This window comes from Antrostomus carolinensis, unplaced genomic scaffold (assembly GCF_000700745.2).
Source record: "Antrostomus carolinensis isolate BGI_N321 unplaced genomic scaffold, ASM70074v2 scaffold44527, whole genome shotgun sequence".
NCBI lineage: Eukaryota > Metazoa > Chordata > Aves > Caprimulgiformes > Caprimulgidae > Antrostomus > Antrostomus carolinensis.
The window spans coordinates 1-13,325 of NW_010327492.1; the positions used below are offsets into that span (position 1 = coordinate 1).

At 38.2% G+C, this 13,325-nt stretch overlaps 1 protein-coding gene across 1 annotated transcript in view; it reads right to left on the minus strand.

Annotated features, from left to right (window-relative positions):
• Positions 1–9,033: 9,033 nt before the first annotated feature.
• Positions 9,034–13,325, minus strand: part of RAD51C (RAD51 paralog C) — a gene marked incomplete at its 5' end in the record, with an annotated part of 17,351 nt that continues 13,059 nt past the window's right edge. Inside the window, 2 exons of the mRNA XM_010171916.2 lie at positions 9,034–9,278; positions 12,947–13,007. Of these exons, the coding sequence (XP_010170218.1) occupies positions 9,177–9,278; positions 12,947–13,007 (163 nt within the window). The remainder of the gene's footprint in view (positions 9,279–12,946; positions 13,008–13,325) is intronic.

Genomic DNA, 13,325 nt, shown 5'->3' on the forward strand with positions numbered 1-13,325 from the left:
GGGCCGACTGCCAGGCGGAGTCTCTGAGGAGCGGTTGTGAAATCCGAGTGGGTTAGCGTGAGGGAAACTGGCAATTAAAACCGCGGTATTTCAGCAAAAAAAATGTCCTTGCTGGAAACGCTGTGGGCTGCCCCGAGCTGAGGCCCCCGCCCTCCCCATCCCTTCACCCCTTGCCTTTCCCCATCCCTTCACCCCTTGCCTTTCCCCATCCCTTCACCCCTTGCCTTTCCCCATAGTCCCCGTATTCCCAAGAAAAGGGGGTTTCGGGGTCATATTTACTCATTTCCAACACTTTGCAACAAAACTTCTGACTCTAATTGACGTTCAAGACCGGCCTATGAATAGCCATATGGATTCGTCAATGATACATATACGATTTATACACGATATTCATAAACACGGTACCTACACATTCCATCTAGGCAAAGGGGAGTTCATAAGCAGCTGAAGATGTTACACGAATTAAACTTAAAAGTTCGAGCCACTCAGTGGAAGACAAACTGTAGATGATATTCTGCTGCTGTCTAATAAACGTCTTTCATTTGTGAAAGGCGGTTTGTCTTGTTTTATTCATTGCTGCTGAAAAAGCTGTTTCCAGAGCTATCAGGTCCATAAACACCAACAATGAACAGGTATAATTGTCACACATTTTAAAATAGCTTGTACACATGGGAGGGGATGATGTCCTTAATGTCAGATATATCTTGAAAAATGGCCAAATCTCAAGCCTCGTATGCAAAAATATCCTCAGATTGTAATAAAGACAGTAGCTTCCTGAAACCTGTTGTTCTCTGCATTGTAGTAATTACCTCTACGTGTCAGGTGCTGCTGTAAATCTGTCTTGTTTAGTGAATTGTTATTTCAGAGCCAAACTAGTTTTAGAATGTTTCCAGCAACTGCATTGACTGATTATATTGCAATCTTGTGAATATGTAAAAGCCAGGAGAGTTAAAAATGTGATTGTCACAGTTAGTCTTAGTCTTTCACAGCCAAAAACTATTAAAGGGACAGAAAATTGCATAGATTCTCTGAAAGAATATCTCTAAGCATTTTTTTCAGTATAACATCTATGTATTTTCAATTTAACATTTATTTAGGAATGCCAGGTGGGTTTGAGGGGTAAAAACCACTGCAGTTCTTTTTGAAGAGATAACCCACAGTTGCAGCTGATGATGTCATTGATGGATTTTGGTTTTATTTTTTTAGGTTGGTGTGTACTGCATCATCAGTGAGCTGCAAGCCTCAAGAGAGTGCATATCAGTGCAAGTATCAAAAAAGCAGTTTTAAATTCATGATTAGTTGTTTTTCACTAGTAATTCAGAAGCAGTTGGAGTTTCTAAGAAACCATAGTCCAGATAATCTTAGTGTAATACAATCTCACTCTAAAAATTCCTATTATAACAAAATCTTGTGGAAGTAACAGCTAATTCAGCAAGATACATGATCAGATTCATGTTGTATGACAAACAGCAATTAAGGCTACCCAAGAAAAGATTCAAGAGCATTTAAATAGTCTTTTTCTTATGTTGTTAATAATATTTTTTTTCTGTTGTTTCAAACAACACGTAAGAGTATCTGAGAATAATACCTACTCTGTTTCATGTTGAAATGTTAAAGTTACCATATGTCCTTGATTCATCTTGGCAGTCCCCATGTGCTTTTCATCATTTGTCTAATTGCAAAGGACACTAATTAAAATGAAACAGAGTAGAACTTTGTACTCAGGATACTTTGTCAAGTTTGGGCAGCGCAGTCAGGTTAGTATCGCTTTGCTTCAATATTAAATAAAGAGCTTATGGCTCTAAGCCATGCTGACATTTGTTTCTGGGAGGGAAAGGTGAAAAACCATTCTGATTAACCTGCAATGTGGAACATATGGAAGCTGTGGGTGGTATGGCTGAGTTAGGCAGCCAGGAACCTGCTCTCGCTTCACTACGTGGAGACAGTGGGGTGGGCAATTACCACAGAAGGTAGCCACACTGCTGCCCAGAAAAGGAAGCTCTAAACTCAATGTATTATCAAGTAAAGCACTCATCTATGAGAGGTGCCTTTGGTACTATTATGAAATGGTTTTAGTGTTCAGTAACTCTAGAAGCTAAATTTAGAATGCCTCAGTGCAGTCTGGATTGCTGGGTAGCAGCAGTATGAATGGTTCCTATGTGAGGAGGTTAGGCAGATGGAATAAACTCACAATTCATAAAATTTTGAGTCTGAAATAATTAGTTTGCAACATATTGTCAAATAGAAGGTAAGTGTTGCACCTGACTTGAGAAGGAAACACAGGTGTTTGTATCCTTTCCAGCTTCATCATGTTGTGTTTTTTAATTTCATTTATTTTTTATTTATTTTACAAGAAGGTTTTACAGTGTTGCTTTGGAAGAAATCTGTTTTATTTTCGCCTTAAAATGCTATCTTCTTCTTTCTCATTTTGCTGGTGAGAAATAAGCAGAATTTGAGCAGGCCTTGGGGAGGTGACCTGAATTGTATGGAGTGCAAAAAGAAGCACTTTTTAATGCTTTGTAACCTTTGGAAGTGATTCCTGTACACTGACAAGTAGAAAACATGTTCAAGCATTAAGAGTGATTTGACAACATTTAATACACCTATGATATACACTCTAACACCATACAAAATACTGTAATGGGAATACCCAATGGTAAATAAATCACTTTTCTAAAGTGATCTCTCTAAAAAGTAGGGCTTTTGCAATAAACTAGAAGTAAATTTAGAAGGTATATTTTGTTTCCCTGGCCAGATGAAACCACCAGAACAGCAAGTATTTCCAAGCCTTTGGCTGTTCTCATTTTGAAGGCATGTCTACTGCTGACTGTAGTGTTGTATATGAGATAATACATGAAATGATGTTTGCAATATACTGTTGAAAGAGATTACAATTCTTTATATATATATTCACATGATCAGTATCAGTCACCTTGTGAATGTGAATATATATGTCTGTTCTTTTTATAGCTCTTCAAACTCAGTGAGGTAATTATTGTTCAATTCACTAAAATAATTTCAGTTGCTTAAGAGCAAGAATTTGAAAGGAACACAGTGAAAAGACTCTTGCTGATGAGCTGCATCAAGCTCCAGTTAATTTTCTTAGTTTCAGTCTTTGTTCAACTGCAGTTTTAAAAAGCCCAGTAACTTTTGTTACCACAGTTTTACTGACTCCTTTACTGTAATAAGCACTGTATTAGGATGTTCTTAAATACCAAAGTCCTTATCTCTATTTCTTTCTTTCACCTTTTTTTTTTCTTTCTAAAATAAAAAAGTTTGGAGGTCAAGTCAGCTGCTTTTCCAGTTTAATACTCAAAGATTATTCTGAAATATCCACATCCATTGCAAAACACAGGATTTCAGGCCTGAATCCCACTTCCAGCTGTCATGGAAATTTCCAATACCATTCCAAAGGAAAAAAATCCATGTTCAGCCTTCCATCCAGACCCCTGTTTAGGAAAGGGAGTTCTTTGAATAGCAATAGTGAGAAACAGGATATCAGTCTATGCCTATGTAGTTAGATTTGGAAATCTGCTGGAGAAAAGTATGTGAAAGAAAGAACTAATGAAAAACTGAGCCCTTCACAGTGACTAACCGGGTCTGGAACACTGTCGAAGCAGATGCAGCACAACATACCTTGTTTCCCATTAACAAAGGTACAATTTGTTATGTCATAAAACTTCTGACTGACTGATTGAAGTGCCCATGGGATTGCCTCGGTGAAACACAGCTGACCACATAACACTCAGTAATGTGGTCTGGATGTTGTCAAATCATGAGATCATCCTGCAGGCAGGAGCACACTAGCATCCAATATCTTCTTGTTAAGGTTGATCCACTTCAGCCATCAGTCACTCTTCATTATCATAATTTCCTTTTATTGCTGAACGGAGATGAGGGGCTCAGACCTCCTGGATATCGGCAAAGAACAGAGCTCGCTGGCGGTGTTACTGTGTCAGGCCCTTCCTCTGTACTTACCAGTTTTGTAACACGTTTCATCTGAGGCTGAAATCCCACAGTGCCCTGATTTGTGAATATAGCACTGCTGGAATTCCTAAGCCTGAAGCTCATTTTTGCTCAGAGGAGGTGATACAAAATGGTATACCACTTAAATCTCATTTATACTCCGTTCTAGGGGTTTAATGGTGTGTTCTGCCCTTTTTGGGGTGGAGGTTGAAGTTCATCCAAAAATAAGAGCAAAGTTTAAGGCAGGCGCCTAATGTGATTTAAAACCTTATATTTGTTCTTCCACAGACTTACTTTAAATGACTTGTTCATCATCTTGCTGCAGATTAGATTCCTGATTTTGTGATATCCTGCTTCAGTCACAAAACCTTGAATTTTACAGTCACCTACTTAGAAATGCCTCTTAAAAAAAAAAACAAAAAAAACAAAAAACAAAAAGGAAGAAACAAGTTTTTAATAACCCCAGCCATTTGCATGAATACCAGAAACCAGCCACTGTTGTGTCCAGGCTCTGGCCATTTTTGTTGTAATATATGTCCTATAAAAGCATAGATAAAATAGAATGGTGGGATTCACGTGCGTGCAGCTGATGCTAACTTCTTTGAACAATCTCAAATTCTATGAATTAGCCATGAACAGTCTCAAATACTGTGAATTAGCCACAGAAATTTGTGTTTATTTTACAAAATAATGAATGAGTAAATGACTTAGAGATACATTTATGTGATGTGTTCTGTGCCAGGCAAATGTGTAGTAAGCTTATATCATAAAAAAGGTGTTACAAATCAGGTTACAATCTCATATCAACATGCTACACTTTATAGGCATAATTTCCATGCTGAGGAGACAACTTGTTCTTTAGTCCAAAACATTTTATTTTAGCAACATACATAATATGAAAAGAATCATTAAGTGTAGTTGTAACTGTTGCTAAAATTGCAGTGGTTCACACTAAATAAATTACAGTATTAGAAGTATACATGTCATACATTTAAAACTCCAAAATAATGCAGTGTGAGATACCAAATTGAGGAAGTATTCAAACAGCATGTTTGGAGGCTTTGAGAAAAACATCCAGATCCAATTAGAACTATTTATGGAGATCTGTAGAGTTTCCTTTTTACTTTCCTATACACATTGCTAGATATTTTATATTTTAAACATTCCCTCTTCTCATTGTTTGAAACTGAAATGTGATTTTTTTTGTTTTTAATATCCTGATAGTTCCCTGGCTCCATTTAAATCAATAGCAAATAATTCTTGTAATAAAAGGAACAGTATTAGCTGTAATTCTTGAAGGATTACTCAGTAAATTCATACTTTTCCGTGCATCCTTTCAGCATATAAGCGAACATTTCTACTGCTCGTACAGTGATTGAACTATTGCTCTCAATACTATTTATTCTTTCTATAGATACAGTTGTAGAGCTTAGACTGTCTAATAAATAGATAGTGCATATTGTACAAATATTTCTTGCTTGTAGGAAGCAAGACAGTAGCTTACAGTTTAACAGTGGGTGCATTTGTGGGTGAAATTCAGTACTGGGAAGGAGGCCAGCTCCCGGTGATTTCATTCCTCAGTATAGAACATTAATGCAGAAATCTTGCACTCGCCAAGGGAAGCCAACTCTCCTGACCTTAATCATCCAAAATGACTCTGTGGCTAGAAGCCACAAGACATTGAGTACGCAGCCTGGGGAGCCAGGGAGAGGGGAAGCCCAGGAGCAGGCAGTACCTGGCACTGGTTCCTCCAGTCAAGAAGACTGGTGCGGAGGAGGGCTGGGCAGGCTGCTCGGCGGCCCTGAGACACTGCCAGCTCCGGCAGCCGGTGGCTGACGTTCCCCTACAGCTGGGCTCCCCTGTGCCTGCTCTTAGCAGGGCTGTTGTGCTTGGACTGGTTGGGAATCACTGGTTACCTTCCCCGGTTCTCATCCTGTAAGAAGAATTTCTATTTCACTTATGTATTCTGTTGTAATATTTGTGTTACTGCATTGCAAGCGCTCCATTTATTCAATTTCCCTCAAGGTATTCTGTCTTAGGACAAGAAAGCATCAAACCATACTATATAACTTAAATATATTTTATATGGAATTAGCACATATTAAACTCTTAAACATGTGCCTTTCTAAATAATCACAATGCCAAGAGTGGTAAAGACAGTCCCTTCTGAGAAGCTGGAATACAATGACCTGTCCTTCCAACTTACACATCTCCTTGTGTTCAGAAAAAGGGTGCAGTTAAAAAGGCAGGCAGTAAGGATTTCACCTTTGTCATTAATCCATTAAATGCCTTAGAATAAATCTCATTCTAAGTTTAGTCCCCCTACAATAACTAAAGGAACAGTTACTGAAATTCAATAGAAAAATAAATGTTATATTTTAAAAGTTCCTTTCTCAGCACTGTGTTCAACATTCGGGTTAGCAGCTGAGTCTCCTTCCACATTATTCAACCAGTTTGTAAGACTCCAGTACGAGATTGTTTGATTGCACAACTTGAACCTCAGCTACACCTTCTTACCTTCAGTTAAGCTATTTCTTCTCTGTGTTTTCTTAATCCATTCTAGTTGGAAGCTAATTGGTTTCTCAGTGTTTCATAATGGAAAAGGTGCAGAACACATAAAATGAGGAAGGAATAAATTGTTATTTTCTCTGTCCAAACTAAAAAGTTTCAAAGCAGGACTCTGGGCTGGAGAAGAAGTGTACTGTGACCACAATGTTTTCCTGTTGCCAAGCCCTGTGGTAGATACTGTATTCTTGTTGTGGTGACTAAGTTCCTACACCACAAGTAAATGTCGTCCCTACAAAATAGAATAATTCTAAACTCAGCGTGACAGTTAAAGCTCTTGGCTTTCAGAAAACTGGGACTTCAGCAGCAAATCAAACAACCTATTTTATTTTTGCTCCAGTGCCATGTCGTTGCCTAGTTAGAATCTTACTTTTTGTGCAGTCACAAAATTCTCTCGTGCCACTCACTGTTGTGCACTGATGCTGTGAAATGCAAAAGAATTCCAGGCACATGGAACAAAATCTCAGCTTGCCAGGGAAGATTTATTGGTGAGGCAATGGTCAAATTCTTTCTTTATATGCAATTCTAAGCCTAGAACAGCTTCCTTGTCTCCAGCAGATGAGAACAAAATCTGGCTCATTTAATCTAATTTTGTCTCTGCCAACAGATCCTTCTCTCTAGTTCTGGTCTACAGAGCTGATTTTTATGATAGCTTCAATATGAAAAAAAAATAAGAATAAAAAAATCTCAGCATAGAGAGCCTCCAATGTTTCCTTTGGATGTTTTGTAACTCCCAGTGTCAACCAGTAACTACTCAATTTTTTTTATTTTGATGACGCCTGGAATACTGGAAAATCTAACGTTTACTCAGACAAAACAATTTATCTTGGTATAACAGGATCAGCATCTCAGCTGGGGCTTCTGGATGCTACTCTACTATAAACAAAATAAAAAAACCCCAGCCAGCTGAAATGAATAGCATATTGGAGACATGTCCTCACTCTCCTTGCACATGGAAGAACGTGTTGAGGGTATTAAATCAGAGCACAATGAATGGAGAGAAATGGATTTTTCCATAAATATCAACCACGTTAGATGATAGCAGCTATCACTAGCAACCAGCAGCGCTTCTTAAAATATTGCTACAACATTCTTAATGGCTGGTTTTCCTTGTGGCTACGCAGGCATGTGTACTGTGCAAGCTCCCCCCTCCTCCAGCACTGCAATACGTAGGAAGCTATTATTCCCAAATGGAGCATTGGCTTGCTGACATCACAGGCGGTAGGATCCTTTTGTTTGCCTATGTCTCCTGCATTGAAATGTTTGTCTGAGTCACAAATCCCACTGCTTTTCTTCCTCTATGTCATGCTTGCTTCAGAGCTTCTCCCTGACTCATAGTTTTTAAATTTTGTCACAGCCCAGTTTGCTGCATGGCAATGGAATACTTTTCCTTTTAATATTTTATTATGTAATATGTATCTAAACACTATAATGAGCCAAAAACCACTGCCACTTTTTTTTCTTTTTTTTTTTGCAGCTTTTTGAATAGAGAGGTTTTGTGACTCAGATTCAGCACTGAATTTTGTTTCAAGGCAAAGTCAGTTTAGTGTTACTAAATTAAAAATTAAAGATAGTGACTCCCACAACTTGAATCCTCTGTTTAGCCTGCTGGCTGAGTTTCCTCAGCTATAACATTATCAAGCACTAAGCCAGAAAGGGGTCATACGTCTGCATGTGTACAAACACTTCTCATAATTGAAGTAATTACTATTTTGCACCGCAGTACCTTTCTTCTCCTCTAATAATCTTACTGATTTGTTTTTCTCTTAATAAAAAGAGGACAAAACCCTGCTGTATTTTCAATGTACATTCATTCTTTCATTTGGTTTAGATTCTGGAGCTGCTAATATATTGCCAGTGCCTAAGAAAGACTGAGTTTCCTCTTTATTAAAGCCACAAACAAAACAGATCCTGATTGCAGAATCTCATTCTGAATGCTTTGGTAAAAGAACATGGAAGCTAAGGACGATGCAGCAGTTTGGTTCAAGCTTGAGTGGTGGCAAAATATTCTTACTTACTAAGGTAGGAACATAAAATTACCATGCTGGATTAAATCTTTTGTCCTTCAGATCTAGTCTTTCATCTCTGTTGTCATCACTACAAGATAAATGAGAAGTTCAAAACAGTGCTTTGATTGTCCTTGATCAAGGACTTTGCAGCAGGTAAGGGCTAATGCCCCAATCTGGTACAGCATTTAAGCATGTATTTATCTTAAAGCATCCAGCAGCAGCTCCACTGCCTTCTGCCCTGGTGTGAGCAGATTGCTGCATGAAACCTTGTTAAAATTCAGGTACACACAAAAGCAGATGACTGAACAAGACCTTTGTCATTAAATGTACTAGATGCTCACATTTGTGGGGTTTTTTTTACCCAGAGTAAAAGGAGTAGTTGTATTCTCCATCCCCTCCAAAAAAACCTAAAGCCTCTTGTTATAGAAAACATAGATTTTTATTATAAAAGTAAAATTACGCCATACACAAAGGAACTTCCTGCAACAAATTTTCATATCGCACTCTTAATCTTAAAATAATGTCCAGAGCAGGAATTTAAGTTAGAGTCTCTTAGGCTACCTTTGGTTGCACCTTCCCTATGCAACAGTTCTCAGGTAGCACACATGTTTTTAACTTTCAACTTTGGAATTGCTGTTACTTTTCCTCTTCTCTCCGTGGCCGTTTGCGAGGGTTCATTTCGGAATCTTCTGCATTTTGAGTGACAGCTGGAGGCTGCACATCTCGGAAGCCATGAGACTGTAACATATAAGCAAAATCACACGGTAACACTTCTATGGATATAAAGCATGAGTAACCAGTTCCCAGAAGATCAGAATAAGGTATGATGCTGTCCTTTATTTTAGATGAGCAGCCACAGAACGTTTATAGCCCAGGCTGAACTCAGAACTGCAAGCTTTTCAGCACACATGCCAACTAATAACCGCGTCTCCTCATTTTATTTTTTAAAGATATTTTATTTTCACCAACCAGGCTATTATTTTCATTTTACCACTAATAACCCCTATGGCTATGAAGCACTGCTTCTCTGTAAATTAACTTATGTTGCCTATTTAAATAAATTAAAAGCCAAATCCTTCAGCTGTTATTCAAGCTCCCACAGAAGTAAGGAGATGACTGGATTACTTGCCTCAGTCATTTTCAGAAACAAAACTGTGAATTTCTAAAACCTAGGGTATTTTTGTTTCAGGTATATACTTAATGAACTGAAAACATCAATGAGACATTGGAAGAGAACAGCATATCTGAATCAGTCTCTAGACTGCAAAGATCATTCCAGCATAGTAATTTATGGAACACAATGGGATGAGAATCTTTAACTGCCAAAACCTAAATTTAGAAGTGAAAACTAGATGCTGCTACCCAGGAGAGAACTTTAAAGTAATCTTTTTGGCTTAGAGCCATTTCTATTTTCTGTTACCTTAGCTCACAACTTCATGATTTTAAAAGATTTTAAAAATAGGAAAGATCTGGAAAATCAGTTAGTTAAACATGTCATCAATGCAGATGGAGATACTGAGATGTTCGATGTTCTGTGAAGCCTTGCAACTGTCTTCCCAGCTCCAGACAAATGCTGTGCAGGGAGCACTGCTGACAGCCCAGTGAGGACTCCTGCTGCAGTGCAGACTTAAGAGAGGAAAAGGGTTTAATCAGAAAAAGAAAATGCTTTGGGAATCCTAAATGCTCAGGTAGAGATAATATGGGGATGAGGGCATTTCAGGAAAGCTGACATTTTAGGCTGGTGCAGTGTGAAAAAGCAGGCAGGCAGAATTACTATCAGACACGTGACGTTTCTAAAATGCCAGTGTGTCCCACACCAAGATCAATCCAAAACAAAACCCAATCAAAATGTTTTGCTTAAGTCTCTCATCTCTGTATTTCTATTTCTAAATGCCTCACCTCACACAGCCTGCTATGTTTTTAAAGGAACAAACAGCAAGAGGTGCCACAAGGGCAGGATTTGCGCAGTCCCTCTGCTATTATAAGAAACTCAAGTGTTATTCTAAATAGCGTAATGGGGAATCTTCAAGTTTAGTGTTTCACTGCTGCTTGCATCTAATCTCTGCCATTTCCCTTAGGTACAAAAGTGGATCCGTAGCCAAGAATCCACTTAATCCAGCATGCTAGACTCCCAGGGAAAGCATTCCAATGGTTATAAAGGCCAGAACACGATAAAGCAGGCTGCTTAGTATGGATATTCTGCACTCAGTGAAAGGCATGTACCTTCTGGGCATAGTGCCTCAAAAATACAATAATTTTGTGTATATTTGTGAAGCTTGTTAGTGGTTTTAAATGTTGAGAACGTGGCTAACGGAACCAAGGACCTACAAAGCTCAGATAGTCTACGGTCACTTTGAATTTTAAGGTCTTCTAGTGTCTACAGACTACATCAAGATTGACAAAGGTAGATGGCTTTATTGCTTGAGCGGTATTCTCAGTGCTAGTCTGGCAGACCCTCCACAGTTCAGGGAAATACTGCCAATTCCTACACAGAACATAGGTCCTGGGTCTCTTATCTTTCACGATGAAATAATCAGGTCACATTACCTGGGAAATTTAGGTTAATCAGATGATCTACTTACTCCCTTGTGCATTAATTGATTTACATTTCTGTACTCTGCATTTAAGAATGAATCCTTATCAGCCTGTGAAAGAAACTCAGTTTCATTTGAGAGGTACCACAGCTTCCACACTTGCTCAGAGTGGTGACAGACTTGCCAGTAGGCTGGAAAGGACAGAGCTGAAAAAGAACTAGAGCTTGGTCACTAAGTTACACACTTCTCCATCAGCTTACAGGCACTGAACAGCCAGTTTGTCAATGGTACCAAAGTATCTAATTTGCATAAACATCTTTGAGAATCTAGCCTTGAGGAATTTATTATTTTTTGAATTCTCTTTTTTCGTATGCTGGTTCTACATAGATGTGCTAGATCAGATTTGGAAACACTGAACACGTGTTTACATCTTCCAGTTTAAATATGGAGAAGGAAATGAGAAATGATAACAGCAGACTGTTACCATCAGACCTGAATTTCATAAAAGAAACAGAGATAATACATTTTTTACTTACAGAAACCATCTGCTGAAGCAGCTCAACAGGATTAAGGGAAAAAACACAGGGATAATCTTAAGTTTTAACTAATCTTTGATTAGGATACACTCTCAAATGCATTTCAAGATTGTGTGCATTCACACAGCAAAAGAGCACATAGCTGTTTTATAATGCATATAAAACTGAAAGGAAAAGGCAATTAAACTGTCTAAGATAAAATCCATCTGTTTGTCAGCTGGAGAGGAAGGGCTGCACACTCACATCACATGATCCAAACAACCTTGGGATGTAGTCCCACGTACCTTTCCAGTCTTTACAGAACTAGGAATATACACATATTTGCAGTATTTCTTCTCTCCAGGTGAATACATTCATGAGTGAAAAAAACCCCTCTGGTTTCTGTTCAATAGTTTGAAGATTTCATCTTATGGCAGCATTAAGATCTGCAGGAAATACTATGGCAACGTGTTTCCATGAGGACACATAGCAAATAGTTATGGCATGTACCTATGTATCTGACATTTGAAGATAGAATAGTCTAGTGGTAGGGTTTTTTAAACCTAAACACAACTTAGACAGTATGTATTCTCATTAATATGTATCTCAGTACTCCACAAAAGAAAATAATCACAGGATTTAACTAGGGATGAATACGGACTCCAGCCATAAACTGGAAGCTCCTCATATGATAGTGACAGAAGAGAAAAATCTGTATGGTCATAGGGTCACCGCTAGGATGGAGCTATGAAAGAGATAAATACAACCCAGGTTATCTATCAGAAAATGCACTTAAAGTAGAGATGTGGGAATATGTATGGCACAAAGCACTGGTGAACCCTCTGGAATAAATATAATGTATGATGCTGGTCACCCTTGTCCTAAAAAGATAAACTCAACTGGAACAGATGCAGAGAAGAGACACTTGGGAAACAATAAGCTACCTGACAAGGGACAAAACAGCTTAGCTTGTTCAAGTTTCCCAAAATGAAGGCTCAAGAGAGCACATGATTGTTCTCTCTAATTGCACTTAGGCCAAAAGTTAACATCAAGGGCAGATAAAATAAGCACTACTAGCACAAGAACAGATGGGGACAGGCTGCCTGTAAATTTGATCTGGAAATCAAAATGTTTTAATTCTAAGAGGACAAACACGCTGGGTCATTTTTCTAAAGAGAAAAGGTGAAGAATATTCATACACCTGGAGGCATGCCAGTATTACTGGTTACCTTCAGGAGGCAGCTGAAGGGCAACACGAAGAAAGCAAACATTATTCTCTGATTTGTCTGTGTCTGAAAATTCCTTTACTAACAATTCACTCCCATCTCTGTATCTCCATCCCAAAAGAAATACTAACTGTGATGTGATAGGGTATGGTTGACTCCTTCTGACTCGGTGATTTGTACAACGTTGCCAACCTGGTTAAACAAAAAACAGGTAATTATGATTAGTGAATACAATAATAAAAATTCCAAGTAACCAAATGACCAGACCCACATTTTCCCACAATCATAGGGCCAGTGGAATTCTTATGTATGTATTTTCATATAGGTCATTTAAACTGTGGATGCCAAATTCCCATCCTTACATGACCTATCAGCTCAAAAACAAGACAGACCTACTAAAAAGAGTGAATGATTAATTAGCCTTATTTCATCACACTATTTGATCACATTTTTGGAACAATATTCATTATGAATTAATTCCAAATGCGACTTTCTTAAAATAGAAAAAAA